We start from the raw sequence: 21,035 nt of genomic DNA, 5'->3' as shown, positions 1-21,035 counted from the left end.
CAGGTTTGCATCTCAGCCTCACTGCCACACCTTTGATGCAGAAAGGATCATCACAGCATGGATAGGGTACAACTGGATTTCTGTGAAGGAGAAAGTGGAGAACAACCACTTTGAGGTGAGAAATATTTAAAAAAAGAGTATTTTTACTTTCAATCCTATTGTATTTTAGCACAGCTTCGATCCTAAGCAATGGTTTTCCACCCATCTGGAATGTCTTCTCTGCAGCCTATCCCAATGGGCAGGTACAGTTTGCCAAGGGATGTGTTTTTCTCCAGAACATGCCCTTCCTTTGTGATCTCTTTCAGGCTTCAATTAAATAGCTCTGAGAACCCCAATGGTTTGCAGCAAGTTAAAAAACAAGAAATGGGAAAACTGTTGAGCTATGCCATGGAAAATGCCAGTATTGACAACTGCTCCAAGAGCATTACAGACAGAATTTGCAACTACCTCATAAAAGAGAAGGAGAAAAAAAAAAAAATGTGGAAAACTGTGTAATGGACAGAACTCTTTTGTGACTGCTGTATCATTTAAAACAACAAACACTGTCACACATTCTAAAACTCAGCATGTGCCACACAGTAAATATTTGCTCCTGGCCTGCATTCCAACAGAGGATAAGCAGTAAAGGGTTGCCAGGCAGAGCAGCAACCAGAGAAACTTTGCTGGTTTCAGCACAATTAGGAAACTTGAACATGTGAAAGTTAAGGCAGTAAATAAAATAGGAACAGGAACATCCAGCACCCCTTCAAGCACTTTAGGGGATAAGGACTGGGGCCTAAGTGGTATTTCAAGGACATAAAGATCTCTCTTAATTGCAGTGTGGTAGCTGCCAGTCCTGCTCAGATGTCCAATACCCCAGGGCTTTTAAGTCCACATTTAGGCACATGAGTTACTACTGAAGCACATTAATGCCTGGTGCAGGAAGGGTGATGTGGGGTGCTCTTTTTTTTTTTGGTGTTTTTTTTTTTTTGTTTTGTTTTTGTATGATTAATTGGGGCTTTTTAAGCTAAAACTGCTTGCAGTGACCTGCAATCAGTGTAAAAGCTTTGCTCTCTAACATCTAAGCATTGGCTTTCCAGGAGGCTCCAATCCTTTTATTTGGAAGGTCAAGTGGAAACTAGTTCCTAAACTACATTGTTCAGGTAATATCTGACCAGGATTGTGTGATTTATACTTCTATCCTTGGAAATGTTCTCTGGAGCCAAACTGCAGAAGATGTGCAGCTGACAAAGTGTGAGGAAAGTGGAAAGTCTTGATGCACAAAAGCTTTTGAACAGCTTTATTTTTTAATTATTAAATGGCTAGTACGTAAGTCAAAAAGCTGCAGAGTACTTTAAGATGTCTCTCTTGAAAATACTAAACAAATTCTTAAGCTCTGGAGAGAAATTTCTCATGTTATGAAATCCTTGTTGCCCTTTCCCCTCTCTCCCCTAAAAATGAAATTCTAGTCTCCCAGACACCCCATAGACCCACCCCATGTGCCTCTCACACAGAGTACAACTGAATACAGCACCTCAGTCAGGTGCACAAGTGGTAAATATTATCCAAAATTTTGTAGAGATGTGGTAACACTCCACCAAAGGGGTTCCAAATAGAATTCTTGCAATGTTTTATAAAAAAAACCAAACAGATCTGCTGATTGGCACAGTTTGCAGCTGCATGATTTCTGACTAGTGGTAGAATTTCTATAAAAGGAAACAGCTTTTGAAGATTAAAAGTCTTTTAATAGCTCCTTGTTAATAGGTAAGCATTCTCTTGATCTCAGAGCACCTCAAAAGTATGCAAAAAGCACTACTGCTACAACTAGGTAAAAAGAACAGCTCTGGGTCTCAACAGAGAGGACTGAAAGCTAAAATAGCCAAGTGAAAAGTCACATCGTGGACCAGAAATGTCTGGGCTTCAATCTGCACTTTAAATACAGCCTTTTCTTAGAACACACCACTTCTCTTCCATTTCTTCCTGTCTAAGTAGGACAACAGATGCTCAGTTCACAGGAACAATGTATGGATTGAAGTGTGCAAATACTGAGGAATCAAATTCAGCTACTAAATCTGACCTAATAAAATAGGTCTTAATAAATAAAACTCTTAACAAAATAATTAACAAGGCTCTTAATGAATAAAACCTACACACACATCACCACCAGAAAGTCAAAATACATAATTTTCAACTGGTGGCCAAGCAGTAAAATCTTGAGCAGGAAGAAGGGTTTTGTAGCTACCTGCAGGCAACGTAAACGTCACAAGGTCAGTCAGAAAATAGCAAGCGAAGTCTCCCTTGCGCTGATGGAGAGATGCAGCAATTTCACGGCGGATTTGCTCCGTGACCTCTGGACACACCATGGCAGGAATGCACTTGGCTGCATGTTGGGATACCTGTAAAACAACACAGTTACTGCACTCAGGATTATCCCATTCAGTATAAAGGTTTGGGAGGGATGACCACCAGCAGAAAGGTTAGAAAGGAATGCAAGAGAACTGCAAACAGTGGCACCCTGAAAGATCTAAAGTCTAGTGATCTTAATGAAATGTCTCATTTGTCATGGAACTGATAACATAGATCTGGTTAGAAAACATCTTTAAATTGAAGAAGTGAATTAACAGGTGACCAGTCCCAGCTGAAAAAGAGGGAAAAAATAGGTAAGAGCTCATAATAATAGCAATCTCAGATCTCATGCATGAGTCAAGTCTAGATTCAACAAAACTTTATTACCACTGCACAAGACAGCTTCCTACAATCTTCCCAAAAATAATGAAGCTAAGATAGTTTCTCCAGTTCTAGTCATCACTGGCAGCAGAAACCCATTGAATGATGAGGGAAAAGTGCTCAGGGATGACACCAGATGAATATCAAAAGAACACCTTTAAGACCCACATTTTCACTCATTCATATCCTAGAAAAGGAAATTATCACTGGGGCTCAAGCACTACTAAACACTTCCAGAAATGACAAGATGAGTCAGTATTCCTAGGCACTGAAACAAAACCAAACAAAAATCCCTAAGTATTTCAGTAAATTAACTTGTTTTAAAGCATGCACCTCCATCCACAGAGTTATGTAAGCAGCACAAAGCTACTGATATTAGTCGTATATAAATATATACTTAAGGCTTTAGCTACATTTGTCTTGCTTCATCTACTTTTTTTAATTATTCAACACTGAGCATTCCATCATCTTTATGTGCTTTGTAGGCAAACAGCAGCTTTCAGAATTGCACTAAGCACCAGGGAAGGAGGCAGAGTAAAAATCTGGCCCTGATGAGGATAGGAACCAAAAGTCTGAGTTGAAGAAAACAGACAAAAAGAAAGGTAACAGAACTATTTACAGGGCAAAGACAGAGAACAGCAGAGGTCACCAGAAGTGAGGTGACACAATGGAACATGGAAGAGCAAAACAGAGGAACCAGTCAGTCTATAAAATGGGCAAGGAATAGGAAAAAATGCAGCCATTTTGCAAAGCAAGAAATCTGCCTCTCTGTGCAAGAGAAGCTCCCACAAAAGCCAGGAAAGCCAGCCCAGGTAGACTTACTCATTACCAAACTCAGAATAAACTACGCTGTCATTGATGTCAGTGCACTGCTTTGAGAGCATTTCCTCTCCCTCACCCAGAGCACAGGAAGCCTCACAATAGCTCACTTCCACTGCCAGTAAAGTCACAACCTGTGCCAAGACTGCTCATTAATGAGAAAACTGAACGTGCTCAGGGCCATCACAAGGGAGTCTCTTAATGCAAACTCACTTCTTGAGGAGAAATCCAAGGCACAAGGCAGCGATTCACGTATATTCTATCAGCACCACCAACCAGAGCTGCATGCCACTGGCTGCACACGGGGGTGCAGTTACCTGAAGTGCTGTTGCAGCCCTGCAAGGGCCAGGGGAGCTCACCTCGGTGAGGAGGATGGCCAGCATGTCCTGCCTCTGGAAGCGGATGGCCAGGTGCACGAGGGTGTAGCCCACGTCGAAGGCAGACGGGCGGTTCAGCAGCCGCACCTCGTCCGCCGTCAGCTGCCGGGCAATGTCCCCTCCAGACGACTTGTAGGCTTCCACAGCAGCTAAATCACCTTCCACAACTCCTGAGGGCACAGAAACAGCACACAGCTCATTTTAGACAGCGAGGAAGCTATTCTGGAACAAGCCACTTCATTGCACAGCTCACCCCTAGCTGTTGTGTTACAGGCCAAACAGACGATGATCAGCTGCATAGCAAGAAACTCGTCAATTTTTTATTATTTTAGGCAGAAGACTACAAAATATTTACACTTACCTCATCTCTCAAACCATTTCTATTACCCACACTGGTAAGCTGGAAAGTGTAAGACACCAAAAGCCAGCTCAGAAGTGGACCCATGATGAAACAGCAGCAGTAACATACACATGAGCATTTCATTTGACCAAAGAAAAAGTAATTTCTTCACAATACAGAGATTAGTTTGATTATTTTATCACAAATTACCAGATCATAGAAATAAGATCTATTAAAAAGGTTTTTGGACTAGAAGTTTTATTTTTTCCTAACAGTACCAATGGTACGAAGCATAAATTTTTCTCTTCAGCTTACCATCTCTGCTACTAATGGAGCATGAGAGTTTCACTCAGGATACTCTATTAAAACTGAATTAAAGAGAAATTAAATACACTGTATCTTCTAAAGCAAGATGAGAGGAACAATGAACAACCCCGATGTCTTCCAGAGTCCCTGGCAATCTCTGAATTATGTACCATGATTCCTACCAAGACCAATCATGCTGAATGTATTCCTTAGCTGCAATTATCAGAATACACCACCAGTAAGATGTGGAGCTGCTAAAAGGATCCAACATAAGACTTCCTAAATTTAGAAATTCCTTCAAATATATTCTATTTTAGGTACATGGTCCATGAGAGAACAGCGCAGTGCTAAACTGAGGAAATAGAGTAGTGTCCCTAAAGCCATCTTTACTGGAGCAGTAAATAGAATCTCACTCCTGAGAAGCAGCCCCTGTTGCAGCAGCTCAAGCAGAGAAGAACACAGATGACAAATGAGAAAACCCTGTCCCTATTTTCTGCAGCTAAACCTCCTTCCCAGCTCCTGAGAGTCAGCAGCTGAGTGGAGGCTGGAGATTGAGACCCAACTCCATCCTTCACTTCATTTGCTCACCAAGACACAAAAGCTGATGAACAGGAAAGGTCATCAGATCCAATCAGGACAATCACTCCTACTCAGGACTTGAAATTAAATTTAAAAAGGAAAAAACCACAACACTTCCCACCCCCTCAGCCCAAATGAGTAAAAATCCCCTACCAAAATTAAAAACACTCCAACACAACAAACTGAAATGGCTGCTGGCAGAGAAGCACACCAACTAATGGCTTGCTGGTTAATCCAGGATTTAGAAAGGCATTCTTAGTTCAACCAAAAAGTATCATTTTGAATGCTGAGATTATAAAGCTTTCAGAAGAAAGGCAGGGGGGAAATGGATTATCAGTGCAAGACGTTTCTTTACAAAGTTATCAGCTGTGCTGTGTAAGTGTACACAGATAACAGTTTGATTACTCAACAGTGGTCTGAAGCAGAGAAGTTCCAAAACAATTCAACTGCAAACTTTAATCATACAGTATCTACCCACTCATTCCAAAGTCCTAACAGGCCAGGGCAGAAGGAAAGCCATACAGACAGTATTTTGTAGTTTTGTGCTGCATGTGTCTGTCTCCTGCAAGGAAGACATTCCTGTTCCTCTCCAACACTACTGTCTCATTCAGTGCCTGCCCGTGTATTCTCCCCTGATTAGTTCTGTCTGTCCAATTTTAGTTCTTGCTCTGCAGGAGTCAGAAATGCCAAGAACTTTATTTCCATGCAAGAAACATTTTTGCCACTGATAAGGCAATTCCTCATGGCTGTTGCAATGATCATTCTAACCAAATACTCCAAACTGATATTTTGTGTGTGTGTGTAGATTTGTATATGAATCCAGGCAACAAAACAAATTTCTCATGACCTGCCCTCTCAAGTCATACCACAGCTTTGGCAAACCCAAGAATCAGAGGAAAGAAGAAATTTGACAGAAGAGCGAGTTCTCTGCTATCTTATATCCTTATTTTTTTATTATAACATTAATTTAGGAGAAGCACCTTGTTAAAGACTAAAAGGCACATCAACCCTTTTTTTATTTTAACCACTCATACTGACACGAGGGAGACTCCTGTTACCACATCTGCACATTCCATCACTTCCTCCAAGGCAAGCACACCAAAGACCACCCATGACTGGTAGGTGGCCACTCTGAGAATCCAAATATCCACAACTGATTTCAAAGTTCAAACAAAAATCCCTAAAATGATCTTTTGGTGATAGATGATCAGACCCAAATCACATTCCAGCCATCCTGTCAAACAGTACATTTTACTACAGCCTACTACTGGAAATTTGTTATTTTAATTGTTCTTCCAGTCCCCCACCCTCAGCTGCTTATTATCATCCCACTCTTCATCAAACCTCAGCAACAACTGAGATCTAAGGCTGATGCTGAGGTGGTCTCGTGAGGTTTGGCAATGCCTTTTTCAAGCACTAACTACTACAAGCTGCAATAAGGATCCAAATCAGTGACATGTGCTCTGTGCAGCACTGCCAGTTCTGGAAGTTTATTCCCACGTCTTGCAATACTTGACATTCCTAAAAGCCCCATGCCCTAGAATTACTAAAATTGTTATATAAGCTGTCAGTTAAAAAGTACATTTCTAAACTTTGCTGATGAGATTTAAGCCAAAGATCAAGTAATATATCCAAACCAGGCAAACTGAGTATGTTTTCTAGGCCTCATTTAAAAAAATAAACAAGGAAATGTATTTTTAGTAGTATTTTAGGTATAGGGTTGGTGTGCTTTATGATACAAACCAACACAGCTACAGCTCATGGAGATGGCAATGTGACTGTGTGCATGGTCATCCTCTGTTCTTTAATCAAAATAGGTAAAAATTACTCTTTAGGAATCATCATTAAGGTTTTTGTTTGTCTAGTCCAACTCACTACTGCAGGGCTGATATTCCATGGACATTACAAGCCTCCTTGGCCCCTCTGAGCCACAGCAAGAAGTTAATATTTCTCTTTACCCGTTCTACCAAATATCTACTCCACTGTAGCCACTTCAGAGGAACAGGGAAATTCCTGACAGCCCATCACATGCCACCAGCTTACAGTGCCAGTCCATACAATCCAAGGCAGCAGTGGACACAAAATATAGTGATAACAGGCAGACTGTCAGAAATATGAACCAGAGAACACAAATCTTGCCCCAAAACGATGAGGTGAATTTGCCTACATGCACCACGCCTGCAATTCTGAAATTCAGTATCACCATACTAAAATGAGTCCTGAATATGCTCATATTTACAACAGGAGGCACATTCCTACAAAGGCTGTGATTTCTGTGGGATGAGCCAGAGCCTCCAATTCATTAAGTCTATTTAAACAGAGCTTTAAACCCCCACTGTTTGTGAGAAATACTAGAGAAATATTTACTGATGTTATAATTCCTTGCATTTCACAACACAGAAGTGCCTCATTACTTACACAAGCAGACCGAATTGTGTCCTGTGCCAGTTGGATTATTCTCCACTGACACCCACTGCATTCCCCAGACTGGTGAAATGTCAAAAGGAAGAGTGGCATTTGCCTGAAGATTGTTCCCAGAACACTTGGGAGCCTCCAGGAGCTCAAACCCTTGTGAGGGCACAGCCCTGACTGGCTTCAAGAGCAACACAAATGCAAACACATCCCAGTGACTCAGAGCCTGCTCCTGATCCACACAACCACAGCCTTCCTTTAAAGTGGACTCCAGAAATGTCCCTTTGCTGTTAGCCCTGAATACACCAGTCCTTGTGTGCCCCTAAAAAACTCTGCTTGGCCTAATGTAAAATCTCTGACTATAGTCTGACTTCCTGAGGGAGAGGACAGAATGCCAAGTGCTGAACCCAAGTCATGCGAAAATACAACTGCAAGTCAGAATTCTGCATTTACTGGTTCAACTGTGCTCCCATTTTGCAATTCAGACATTTCCTCTTATTGGAAGACTTTCACATCACCAAGAGCCAAGGTTTCTTTCTTCTTCTAGTAAAGTCCTGCCTGGTATGAACAGCACAGATCTGACATTTGCAATCTTAGTATACATTAGATGATAGAAATTTAAAAGGGTATTTCAAAAGACTAAATTTTAAAAAATATTAATCACCCAATTACAACTCTTACCATCTTCATCCTCCTACAACTTTTACAACTTCCTTCCTTATTAGATGTCAATATTATCCTCATATTAAATAAGCCAGAATTAACTGCTTAAATCAACCTATTTCAGCTTAAGGTGCTATTAAGTTTATTCTTTAGAACATGTAAATATTTATAGGGTTTAGTGCAGTTATATAAACTTGGAAAATATTCAAGATAGGCTTACAAGCATTACTAGAAAACCAAGTCCTGCTTTCCCTTAGTGCACTTTTCCAGTGGCTTCAGAACAGCCAGACAGAAAAGTTCCCAAGGAAAATACTACAGCACAGCCTTTATTTACTTCAGCATCTTTCTGATAATTGTGGAGCACTGGCAGGCACAAGCTGCAAATGAAGTAAGCAAATTCTTTCAGCAGACTGCTGCAGTCGTGGCTATCCAAGAACAACCTGGGATTAGGGATTTCTGGGATTCAAGGAGGCAGCAAAGCCTCCAATAACCGTGTTCTTCATCTGAGCAGACTGCAAAAGGAAACACTTCATTTAAGGAGGTCATTGTGCCTCCTGTATGGGACAATGCCTTGAACTGCTTGGCAAGAGAAGGCAAATTGCTCAACCAACCAAGTCAGACATTTTAGAAGTCAGAAGTGGAGAGAGCTGCTGCTGTAATATAAAGCAGATCAGAGACAGAGCCCTGTGCTGCTTCTCTTCTGCCACAGATACAACTGCAAGTGGTCTGTCACATACATACTCTTTTGCTCATCTAAGGAGTAATCCTAAAATTGGTTTAAGTGCCAGCAAGAGAAAGGCTGATCAACTGACCCACTAAAACCTCATTCTGACACCTGTTAAGAATCTCTTCTCCTCTAACACAGACTGCTGAGGACCTGTGGCATTCTCTGGAGCTGAGTCAGCCCTCAGGCTCCTCCTGCACATCAGGTGGCCATAAATGAAGTTTAATGATAGTAAGTGACTCACAATTTCAGACAGAGAAGAATTTCTCCTGAAGAACAAACTGCTTTGCAAGCAAATGTGGCACATCAATTTATAAAAAAGAGGGGTTGTCTGAAAAACCTTTATGGGCCTTCTACACACCCTTCTGCTCCCTCTCTCTTGATTTCCAGGGCCTCCCTTGTCAGTATTAGTACGCAATCAACAGCAGGCCACTCTCCAGGTAATGACAGAAACAGAAACTTCTGTATATTAAGGTTTTTTGATTTGTCAAGCTCAGCAACTTGCATCAGCTAAAAAAAAGAAGTAAATACTTCCAAGAAGACACATACCTTAAACCTGAAGCCATCCAATGCAAGAGAGGATAACTATTGGTTATTCTTTGTTCCATGCAAACAGCTCTTCTCCCGACATACAATCCATGTAGTATGTTTTGAATATATCATTACAAGACAAAGCAGCACAGATGTAACAACTGCTTAAAGATGTCCTTCTCCCTCTCCAATCTGTCAGAGGCATCCACACCCCTTGTTACTTGCAGGGTTGTACTGCAAAGGGAGGCTAGACAGTGGAAAATCATTAAAGTTAATTATTAAAGTTAACCATCAGTGCTTCTAAGGGAAATTGAAATAACTGGTTTTAACTTGATCATTTATTCAATTATTTGTAGCATAAAATATCACAGTGTTTAAGAAAAGTAGTCAAGAGATCAAAGTAAAAGCAGTTATGATTTCCTGCAGGCAGAGTTCTCCTTAGTCTCAAAGATACACACACACAAATGTAAAGCATTTATGACAGGCCAGATGTACAAGGCACAGATGACAACCCACAGAGCTCTCCCAGCCAGGCCAGAGCTGTGATCTTACATCACTGCTGCCTGGCACAGCAGCCAAGTCACGCTTCCCACTGTCCCAGGAACAGGGAAGGAGGCTGGGCTGTACAAATCACACCAGGGACTCTTCCCCCACCCATCCCCACAGGCAGGGCCAGTGGCAGGGCATCACCTGGCAGTGAGTAATCCATTCTGCACTTCCCTGAACAGCTCCAGCCCAGCCTGGCAGCAGCAAGGAGAGGCACACGACCTCTCCTGCCCTCCAGCAGCCAGCTCCCACCCACACACTTCCCACTCCCCAGCACAGCATAAACAGAAACATCAAGGCTCAGCTGTACCCTGGATGTGATGAAGTCAGTCTGAACTTACTACACCAGCAAAAAGAAACAAAATCCCCACAGCCCTCACAAAAACATCCCCTAATGCAGCTTCATTTTCAAACACCCAGGAGGACAGAAAGGGGCGCCTGGGACGACTCTGGGTGGCAGTGCCAGCTGAAAGCACCTTGCTCATGTCAGTCCAGTTCCTTCAGGCTGCCTTTATAAATACTCAGAGAAGAGCCAGAGGCTCTGCAGGACAGAGCAGGAGGTGCCTCCGTGTCTCCCAGAGCTGCAGGGCAGCCTGGGACACAGCCCAGACACTCCATACCAACGTCTGGCCAGGGAGACTCTCCTTGCCCACAGGCTCCTGAAGGCCTGGGTAACATATCTGGCACTAATTCAAAACTCTAACGGCATTAAAAAAATCCCTGAAGAAGATATAAAACAGTTGACAAAGGAAAAGCTAAGCAGACATATGTAGGAATACTAGGAATGAACTTACAGTCCTTTTAAGGATGCACTGCAAAACAAGATTCATCACAGATTGCTCTAAATATTTTGGATTTGTTTAAGAAACACACTCTTAGTGGTGTCTTTCACAGAGCTAAGAAGAATGTGTGCCTACTTGATTTGGGAGGCACCATCCCCACAGGGAGCTCTGGCCCATGACAGAACACCCACCTTACTGACCTGAACCAAGAGAAGAACACACTCTTGCAGCAGGTGATAAACAGGTGGAGGAGAAAGGAAAAGGAGAATAAATGCAGTTTCCTTTTAATCTAGCAGTTCAAGCTCAGGAGCTGCACTCACAACTCAAGAATCCCCAGCAGTGCCCTGCAGCAAACACACTCTGCCAGCACCACTGTCAAATGCAGCCCTGAAGTGCCAGGAGATGGGCAGCTCCAGGGTAACACCCAAGCAAACTCTGGATGCCAGAGAGGTTTTACAGGCACAGCCACCCTCATCCATTTGTACTCCTTAAATCCACAGAGAGCTGGAACCACCTTCACCAGGCCACCAGTAACTCCTGATTGCTGCCTGACAGTCTGTGCCATAGGTACCATAAGCTATGGCAGAAAAGGCAATAAAAGTTTAATTTAAGTACACATCACTCCCCTCCCCTAATAAATGAGTCACCTTGGACTCAACATTAATCTTGTTCTAGGCCACTCTGATAGAAAACATTGGTGTCATTGCAGAAACCATTTGCAATTCCTCTTTGTAATTTAAGCTGGCATGTGGAGGAAGCCAGTAAGCCACACTTACTCCAGTTTCTGCTAGGATTTTAATAAATTTTAACCACATGAATCAGTTTAAAATCTCATCTTTCCGAGAAAGAATCACCCAACAGATACACTCACTCCGAAAAAAACAGGTCAATTAAAAAAGCAACATTCAAGTACATTTGCTGGCAGAGTTTGAATGGGGGAATACCACTAATCCTTCTGATTTGGAAAGAATACCCTCCACCAAGGAAACTATTCATGCTGAAAGGCAGAAGTTGCACTGATCACATTCTGTCCAGCCTGGATTTGCAAGGAATAGAAGCCTTGATGACAAGGCACTTACTTACCAAGGTGGGAAAAGCATTAATGGATGACTCCAACAGAACAAAAAAAAATACACACACACAAAAAAAACCAAATATACACACACCTTCTTAAATCTACTTTATACACATCTCTCCATGTTTCAGCTAAAAAAAACAGATGTGGAAAAGAGTAGTCTGATACATGCTTTTTAATGAAACTTGACATCAAATTTAAAATTAGTAAAATGCATTTTGTACTGGAGTTGAGATGTGAAGAGGGAGTTCAACCAAACAGCTGCCCTAAAGTATCAGACATTTTCCTTGGTACCTTCTAACAGATAATATCTTCTAAGAGAAAGGAAAATAACCACTCTGCCAAGAATTCCTCCTACTCCTTTAATCTGTATTTTTAACTTTGGGGCTTACTTTAGAAGTCAACTTTTTAACATCTCTCCTACAAAAGATGGATTCAAAGCAAATGGACCCTCCACAACTGACTGAGTTTAAACTTGGAGGTTTCAGTGAAGCCCCCAAATCCTTGTTAGGCACCATCTGTCAGATGCATGAACTCTTGGCCATCAATGTTCACAAATTTACTTGGAATTTAACATGAATTTGTCCTATTTTATAATTTTGCTTGGCTAAGGACTGTCAAGTGTTCAGCTCAGCTAAAACTTCCCAAGACTTCCAGCTGGCAAACAAACAGAACTCACTAAGTAACAGTGACCCACTTGATTTCAATGGCAAAAACAGATGCTTTGGGCAAAAATATTCAGTAGACAGTTAAACTGGTTTAAGCATGTCCCACTAAGACCACAAGCAGAAATTTAGCTTACTGCTCTAATGATTACTGGCTAAACTGGTGTATTTTTCTAGCACAGATACACTACACAACAACCAGAGACAAGCACAAGAGAGTCCATGCAACCTCCATCAATCTTCCTAACGTTATTCCTATTACAAGGAATATTTGGGGGGAAAAAATGATATCTGCAATATGCAAAATGAAATTCTGAGATGAAGGAGAGATAATTAACAGCTTTGCTGGTTCCTGTGACCCCATCATCCCTCTCCCCCAGGAGTACAGGAGGTGTTAAACTTAGAGAAAGAAATCCATGAAAGCTTTCAGCAGGCAGCAGTAACAATCAGCACACAACTCCACCTGCATTCTGCTTTTCTCACCAAGATCCCTTCAGACCAAATCATTATTGCATTACAAAACGTCAATGAACAAGGTTTTGGGTTTTATGTACAACTATATAGTCACACACAACATTAAATACTTGCAGACCCACATTCTTAAATATAAATACAACCCTTCCCACACAGGTTAAATCAGAAAGTGTGAAATATTTTAAGTAAGATTAGAATAGTCAAAAAAAATCACTTCTGAAAAACCAAAGGGGAAAAACAGCCTAATATTTAATACAATTGTTATCAGAATGCAAGAAAAATACCCTTGTAAGGCAGAGGAACAACCTCCAACAACTGACCCTTGGTACTCAATAACTTAAAAAATACCACACAGAATTTCAGCTGCTTCATTTCAGAAGGAAAAAATGTTGTAAGGAACTGGAGGTATCAGGAAATACTGAGGCATCTCTTTCCAAAAGCAAGTGTGCATGTCTAACTACTCACACAACACAAAAATAAACCAGAATATTTATTAGCTCAGAAAAACCAAACGCAGCATACCCACAAAAACATTTACACCTGATCAAATATGTTAAACAAAGCAGCTCCACTAATTAGCTTTTTGATTACAACAACCATGAAGTGACTTTGTGAAACATTAAGGAACAGCATGAGACATACTAGTAGAGCCAGAGTTTCAAATGAAGTGTTTTACTCTAAAAATAGTTGCATATTTCAAGTGTTGAACCTGCTCGTATGCTGGGGCACACGATATCTGCTTCTGGGAAGCTACAGCACAGAAGTTAACTCACAAGGTCAAGAACTGAAGAAAACCCTGCTCTCACATGGCTCTGTTCTTTAACAGCACTGCGAGAATTATCCAGCATTTCCTTAGGAAAGCACTAAAATACAAAACAAAATTGGTATTTGAATGTTTTTTGAAGCAGCTGACTACAAGAATACTTTCAGAAAGCCTGTAAACATTTACAACACAGTATGTCTATTAATACAACATTATTACTTTCAAGGTCAGTATTACACATGCAGTTTCTTGGAGCTACATATTTTGGTGTTATTTTTAACATCTGACAGAGCATCTTGTACTGTTGCAAGCTCTACACTGTTTACAAATACTCCCAATCTGCAGCTGCTGACTCTACAGAGCATGTCTTGCCATAGCAAAAAGAAGAGTAATTTTAATTATCCATTAATGGCATTTTTTACAGTACTATATGTACTTATGTTCTGTAGATTTTCTTTGTAATTTTTCCACCTTTTGACAATTACATGGAACAACAGGATTTGTTTACAAGAATATCAATTTCTACAAAAGGTCAAAAAAGTCCAAGTACACTTGAGAGACACGTCTAACCCTGTTCAGATTGTGGATGAACTTCACAGCCTCTCTCAGCAGGTGCTATTTCAGGAACCTCTACATTTGGCTTACTTTTTTAAATGGAAATGCAGAGATAAAAAAAGCTGGTTTGAAATCAAATGCCAGGTTTCTGTTCTAATTCTTCATTCTCCCAAAATATTTAACCACCAGCACAAGAGCAGAAGCTAGCAGTAAACAACTTACCCACACAAGCATTTAGGAACAGCCAGTCAGTCTTTTTCATTCTATTTTTTATTTGCTTTAGTTTTTTGAAGTCAACTTCAAGCTCCTCCTTGCTGCCAACAGCTCCAGCCAATTCAATTCTTTGGAAGTCCATTTTCACATCAGATTCACGTTTGGTTGTTGGTGGAGATCTTCTTTGGCTATTACCACTACTACAGCTGCCTCTCCACCGAGCCCTGTCTTGCTCGTTTATGATGGAAGAAGCCTCTTCTGTGTCTGCCAGTTCTATTGCTTCAATGTTGTTGGGTCTGGGATGGTCACATACAACACATTTCCTGGCCTTAGCCCAGTTTTCATACGTACAAACAGAACAAGTCCAGTGCTGAGCCCTTGTGTTCAGTTTATTTCTGTCATTGTATTCCTCACAGGGATCCACAGAAAAAGGGACCGGTCTGGAGCCGGAGCCTGAGGACTGAGGGGACTCCGTGGGACTCCTGGTCCTGCGCTGGGACAAGCACTGGGTACACCTTATAGCTCTTGGCCAGTTCAAGTACGTGCACATGTGGCACGACCATTTATTTGCACTTTCCATACTGTAGGATGATTTAACCCTTGGTCTCGCACTGGAATCCGGGCAGATCAAAGGACTGCTCCCTCCTTCAGTGCTTGTAGGATCCCAGTCCCTCCCGATATCACTGGAACCACTTTTGAAAGGATCTTCTGTGATAATTGTTCCACTGGGTCTCTGGGCACGACACATGGTGCACTTGATTGCAGAAGGCCAATTCTCATATGTACAATACTCACAGGCCCATTTAATTCCACGCTCTGTCATCGTGCACTCCTTGAAATGAACTGCGGCGAGCAGAAAGCTGAGGAGTCAGAACACACCATCAGTACCCAGTGCCAGCAAAGGAGCTGCTCAAAACAACAAATGAATGAAATTTAACCCCGTGGATATAAAAATCAGGCTGGCCTAACGGGCAGTCTTTATTTGATATTATTACAACATCTCAGGGGAGTAAAATCACTATGAAAAGGGTTAGACTTGACCTACCGGCATTTTACACGCAGATTTCAGGCTTTACTAATGCAAAAATGAGAAAAAACCTCAGTCCTGCATTTCTGAAACTCTTCAAATTTGCACAGAGACTTCCAAACGAATTCAGAATACCCATTAAGCACTGAGAATACTGGAGGTATTGCCAGTACAGCTACAGAAGCAAGTTATAAATATTAAATTTTAAAAATAAAACTCCCTATCAACACAAAGTCCAGGACCTGTAATAGACCTCACAGGACTTGGAAGTACAGAGTGTATCAGGTGGGCAGTTACACGGTGAGTAAGCAGTTCTTTCAGAAAAGGAGGGTGTTGGAATTTACATAAAATAGTCACAGTTTGAAAATTTTAGAAATGTGCTTAAGCAAGAGTAGGTCTTGACTGGACATCACCCATATCAGAAGTATTACAAAGTGAAAATGCCACTTGAAAGCAAGCACAAGCTCTGTGTGTTGGCAGACTAAGATAGGATTTTCATGCTACAAGTTCAACCCAATTCCAACTCACTTTTTCTCTAATGAAGAGGGGATTCTGTCTTCATGCTGGCTCAGACCTTTTCTTCAGATTGCTGAATATGAAGGATGAGACTAAGCAGATAACTATTCCTGTAAACAAAATGAAAACAGACTCATTATAGGTTTCCTACTGGACCTGAGTAACCAGAAAGTTAATTATTAAATGCCACACCTATTCTAATCCAAATTTACTTGGTTAAACCCAGTCATGACCTGCTAAGGCCACGAGAGACTGGTTAAAATAAACCAGTATTTATAAAAAAACAGTGGCCAGACAAGTGGTCAATCTGCTTAAGTAAAAGAAGTAGATCCAAGCAAAAAGTTCACACCAAAACATCCATGAACACTCTTACTCTGAAACTCTGGATGGGAAAGGCAGAAAAAGCTTTGTGTAGAGAGCATAATAGAGGGAAAGGGTGAGGCAGGTGGATAAAGGACAAACAGACAAATGTACACAGCATTTCCTCCCTTACCCCAGAATAGTTACCCAGAGTGTAAAACTCAGCAAAGTGCTAGTTTTAAGAAGGCAAAACGGATTAAATACAAACTTGTCACATAACTTGACTGACACTTCTTATTTATCATATTGCAAATCTCTCAGCTAACAAAACCACCCAGAGCCTAGGAAACTAAAACTCACAAGCTGCACAACAGGATTAAATTCTAAACTAGACACATAAACTCAAAAATCAGTTAATACCTGTTCCCCAATTAGCCAGTGTTTTATGAGTTAGTACATTCTTCAATGAAATACCTTCACACACACCTTGCTCTATCAAGGTATAGCTGAAACTTCTACTTAATTTGTCAGCCTTACTCCTGCTATCTCCTCCTGAGGACTCCAGCACTGCACACGGGTTTTTTCCAAGAGCTCAAGTGATCTATTCAGCAGATCAGGTGGCTGCATGAATGAGGGGCTATCGCATGCCAGGACAGAGGAGAGGGCAGCACTATCCTTTTCCATAGCAATCCATATTTATGCTGCATGAAAGCTCAGGAGCAATCAGGAACACAGAAAGCTCTCTCATAAAGCTCAGGTTCCATAGTACTGGTTTGAACAGCCTGCAGAGCACTTCACTCCCACCTCTACATTATAAAACTGTGTCACACTGGGGAACGTGCTGAAAAGGCAATCAGATTTCCTGCTGCTTCCCCTCCACCACTCCTGACAGATGTCCATGCCCTTTTATAATGGGGAAAAAAGGAACTTGATCAGATAAAGGACCCCATATTTGTGACAAAGTGAAAAATGTATACATATATACAGGAGAACACAAAGTTCATTTGATTTTATTAGAGGTGACTTTGCAAGGAAGACTTTTTGGGAATTTTAAGAAGAAAAGGTTTCTCTACTTTGCCAAAGCAGCTCCTGTATTAATACATTAGACACCAGTTTTATCTGTAACATTTGGTCAAAGCTTTTCCCCCAATTCTAAAAATAAGGTTTTTAATTACTTTCTTATTAAGCTTCTTCTGTCTAGAAATAGAGTTTTTTTAGGAATTAATGTTTTGTAGTTAGAAACACAGGAGAGTTGAACAGGGTTTTCAGAACAGAGAAGGCAGGAGCACATTGCCCATGCACTTGCCACCAACGTATTGTGCCACCAAGGACCACCAAAAGTGGCTGTCCCAATACTCCAATGCTTGAGAAAAATTCCTAGTGGAGCAGAAGTTGGTTTGGTTAGAGTAGGTGATGCTTCCCATCAAATCCATAAACAGCCTGTGATGGGTATCTGTAACTGTACATGGTTTCTTCCCTGCCCCAGTTTGTAAGGCCTCAAACAAAGCAGTCACCACTGCAGACAAATCCCACCCAAAACAAGACATCATCTGTTTTAGTGGTATTAAGACTGGGAAAGGAGATTGTAGCTCAAGTTGGAAAGCAGCTGGCTGCAAAAACAATCTAAACAAGTACTGAGATACTACTTAGGAAACAAAACAGCTCAGGACATCCCACCTTACAGGAAAGCTTTCATACCTATCACAAGATCAGCTTTTTAGCTGCAATTATCTTCTGTGCCCCTTAAAAAGCAGCTCTCTCTGACATAATTCTTAGAGAGGCTGAGTATCTGCAGCTTTGAAAGCCTCTGAGATATGAGCTCACCACCTCCAAACAAAGCTTCGGGTTATTATGAAGTAAAGAATATAAAAGGCTCAACAGAGCAATGCAATTTCTCTTCCTTGACAGCTCAGCCAACACCAACTACAGACAGGAAATTCAGCATTGGGGTTTTTTTACTGTTTTTTACTTGATCTGACCTCCAATTCTACCCACCACAGTAGCTACCCACAGATGGATCTGGTGGGAGCAGAGCTGGAGGTCAGAGACACCAGATCCATCCAATTTTGTTTACATCAGGAACTGCAGTGACAGGACAGGGGAAACAGCTTCACATTGAAAGGGAGTATGTTTAGATTAGATATTAAGAATAAATTGTTCCTTGTGAGGGTGGGCAGGCCCTGGCACAGGTTGCCCCAGAGAAGTTGTGGCTGCCCCTGGATCCCTGGAAGTGGCCAAGGGGCTTGGAGCAACAGGGATAGTGGAAGGCATCCCTACCTATGGCAGGGGACTGGAACAAGATGAGCTTGAAGGTCCCTTCCAACTCAGACCACTCTGTGATTCTATGATTTACTGGTGATACAGCATTACCATCCAGCCACAGCAGTTTGAAGCTTATTACATTTTTTCCCAATTACTTCTTTGACTCTGTTTTCAAGTCAACTTGTTATTTTAGATTCCTCACAGAGGAGAAGCTGAATCATGGAGCACCTCCTCTGACAGAGAAATAGCAACACAGTGACTGTGAAGTGCAGGTGCATGCCTTTATGCCCAAAAAGCATGAGCAGACAAGAAATTAAAACCCACAAAACTTCAAACAAATTTCAGTTGATCAGTTTAGACAGTGTGCTGAATACCTTCTGGACACGCTTGTAGAGTAACTCAATACACTGAAGAGAAAAATATATTCTGATAAGTAAGGAACAAAACAAAAAAAAATCAAAACCTTATCAGATCACCCTTTTACTACATGAAGTCAGTTGTAAAAGGTGACCTAGAATAACCAGAATTTTGGTTTCTTTTTGCTTTGCTTTAATTTTTAAGAACATACTTCTTTTTGGGTGCACAGGAAAACATAAAACAGCTCACACAAATTGGGAAGAAACAACAAAGTTCTTCAACAGCACTTTTATGACAGGATATATTACACTCCCTCAATTTAATTATTCACTGTGTCCAGAAGTTGTTTTTCCTTTGGCTCAAACAAGAACAACATGGAGCTTCCCTTCATTAAAGCATCAAGCCCTCCCTGCAAACAGGCCAGATGCCGATTCAGACCAACCTACACCATGGATTTCTGCTGGGATGGTGCTGGTGTCTGTGCTGGCTGAAATCTCACGTAATTACACTGATCAAATCGGTGTTCTCACCTCCAATTCACTTTGTTCATGTACATGGATTTTCACATAAAACTGCTTCTGTGTTTAGAGAGAAAAAGGGAGCCCAAGGTGCCAGCTTCAGCCTTCAGCAAGACTTGCAAGGCCAATCAAGTACCACCCTCCTGCCCCCTGCCTCTCACAGGCTGCTCCAAAAACAAAGGCAGGCTGGTTTCTTTATCTTAAAAACACTAAAGCAACTTTTCAGATGAACACAATAAGCAGAAGTACCTTTTTCTGAAAGAAATGGATCTCTATAACCAAATGCAGAATCTGTTAATACAGCACTCAGGAGAATAGAAGTAAAACCCTTCACAAATCCTAGCCTTATTTTCCAAGGTGGGCATTAACTGACTTTCTTCTCTTACCTTACCAAACTTACTCTACCTTCAGCTATTTGCTCTTCTTTCTCAATAATTCAGTATAAGCATCCACACATCAGAACATTAAAAGCAGAAAGCTTGAACTTGGGCTTCTGTAGTTTGATGGGAACTAACAATAAGCTGCACTGTCATCTCCTCAAATTAATTTTAATAAAATTAAGAACCCTGACCTCATCAATGGAACAAACAGATCAGATCAGCACTGAATCTGGAAGCTTTGCAGTAGTATTATAATAAAGAATGGAAAGATTATTGTGAAGCCACAAACACAGAAGCATTTTCGGCATTAGCCTGAGCACACTGAAGCAAGGAATTTAACAAACAAGCATAGTTTGCTTTGGTTGTTAGGACAATTCTTTAAAAAGGCAAATGAGAAAACACTCTTGTCATCTCAGCAAAAGAGCACTGGGATAATTTGCTGCAAGCTGCTCTGTGAGGTGGGGGTTTTACTTGGGAAATGTTGATTTCCTTGAACAGCAGCTGGCTGTGTGCAGTGCCAACAGCAGGAACTGGACCCAGCCTGCAGCAGCCACAGAAGGCAGAACCTTCTCACCAAACACACACAAGCAGCGTTGAGATGCTCTGTCAAACTGCATCATCCTCCCATCCTCAGGGCCAATCACTCCCATGCATCACAACAATTTATAAACTATAGCAGTAATGGTGCAAGAGAAAAAAATACTGTAAATAGTTACTCAGGTCCAACTAAAGTATTTTTAATCTAGCATGTTAAGTGACTTCAAACATTTTCTTCAGTTTTGATAGTCCAGATCACCAAAAATACTCCTTACTGCAGATTTTTAGGTATGACCTGCCTCACTACGTAAAACTTTTCATCTTGTAAGTGGGGAATGAGTTAAAATCCAGGAGACTTCAGCTCTCACAAAGAAACACAGTGCAAGAAACACTGTTCTCTTAACCAAAAAAAGCAAGAAAGTAAGAATAAACTTCTGAACATATTCAGAAGTCTGTTCATTGGGTGAATTCAGATGCGTTTCATTTACATAAAATAAAAAATTGTTTTCATTCTGCTTTATGGATTAGTATCTAATTTCAAAGCATCTTCAATCTACTTTATTAGGTATTTATGGTATTCAGAAAAATTATGCTGATTTTGCTTCAGC

At 41.1% G+C, this 21,035-nt stretch overlaps 2 protein-coding genes across 3 annotated transcripts in view; one reads left to right on the top strand and one right to left on the bottom strand.

The window, feature by feature from the left end:
- Positions 1-21,035, top strand: part of UROS (uroporphyrinogen III synthase) — a 623,177-nt gene that overhangs the window by 339,630 nt on the left and 262,512 nt on the right. The window lies entirely within an intron of this gene.
- ZRANB1 (zinc finger RANBP2-type containing 1) overlaps positions 1-21,035 on the bottom strand; it is a 41,166-nt gene that overhangs the window by 13,349 nt on the left and 6,782 nt on the right. Inside the window, exons 2-5 of one of the 2 annotated variants that reach the window (XM_030276599.4) lie at positions 16,086-16,183; positions 14,540-15,436; positions 3,885-4,072; positions 2,222-2,375 (exon numbers count right to left, since the gene is read on the bottom strand). In XM_030276599.4, coding sequence (XP_030132459.1) covers positions 2,222-2,375; positions 3,885-4,072; positions 14,540-15,353 — 1,156 coding nt within the window. In that variant the 5' untranslated portion in view covers positions 15,354-15,436; positions 16,086-16,183. The remainder of the gene's footprint in view (positions 1-2,221; positions 2,376-3,884; positions 4,073-14,539; positions 15,437-16,085; positions 16,184-21,035) is intronic. The other variant, XM_012574716.5, reaches the window with a different exon arrangement.

The sequence above is a fragment of the Taeniopygia guttata genome, chromosome 6 (assembly GCF_048771995.1).
Source record: "Taeniopygia guttata chromosome 6, bTaeGut7.mat, whole genome shotgun sequence".
NCBI classification, from domain to species: domain Eukaryota; kingdom Metazoa; phylum Chordata; class Aves; order Passeriformes; family Estrildidae; genus Taeniopygia; species Taeniopygia guttata.
Note: the sequence above shows the minus strand (reverse complement) of the source record. Positions and strands in the feature narration are given on the sequence as shown.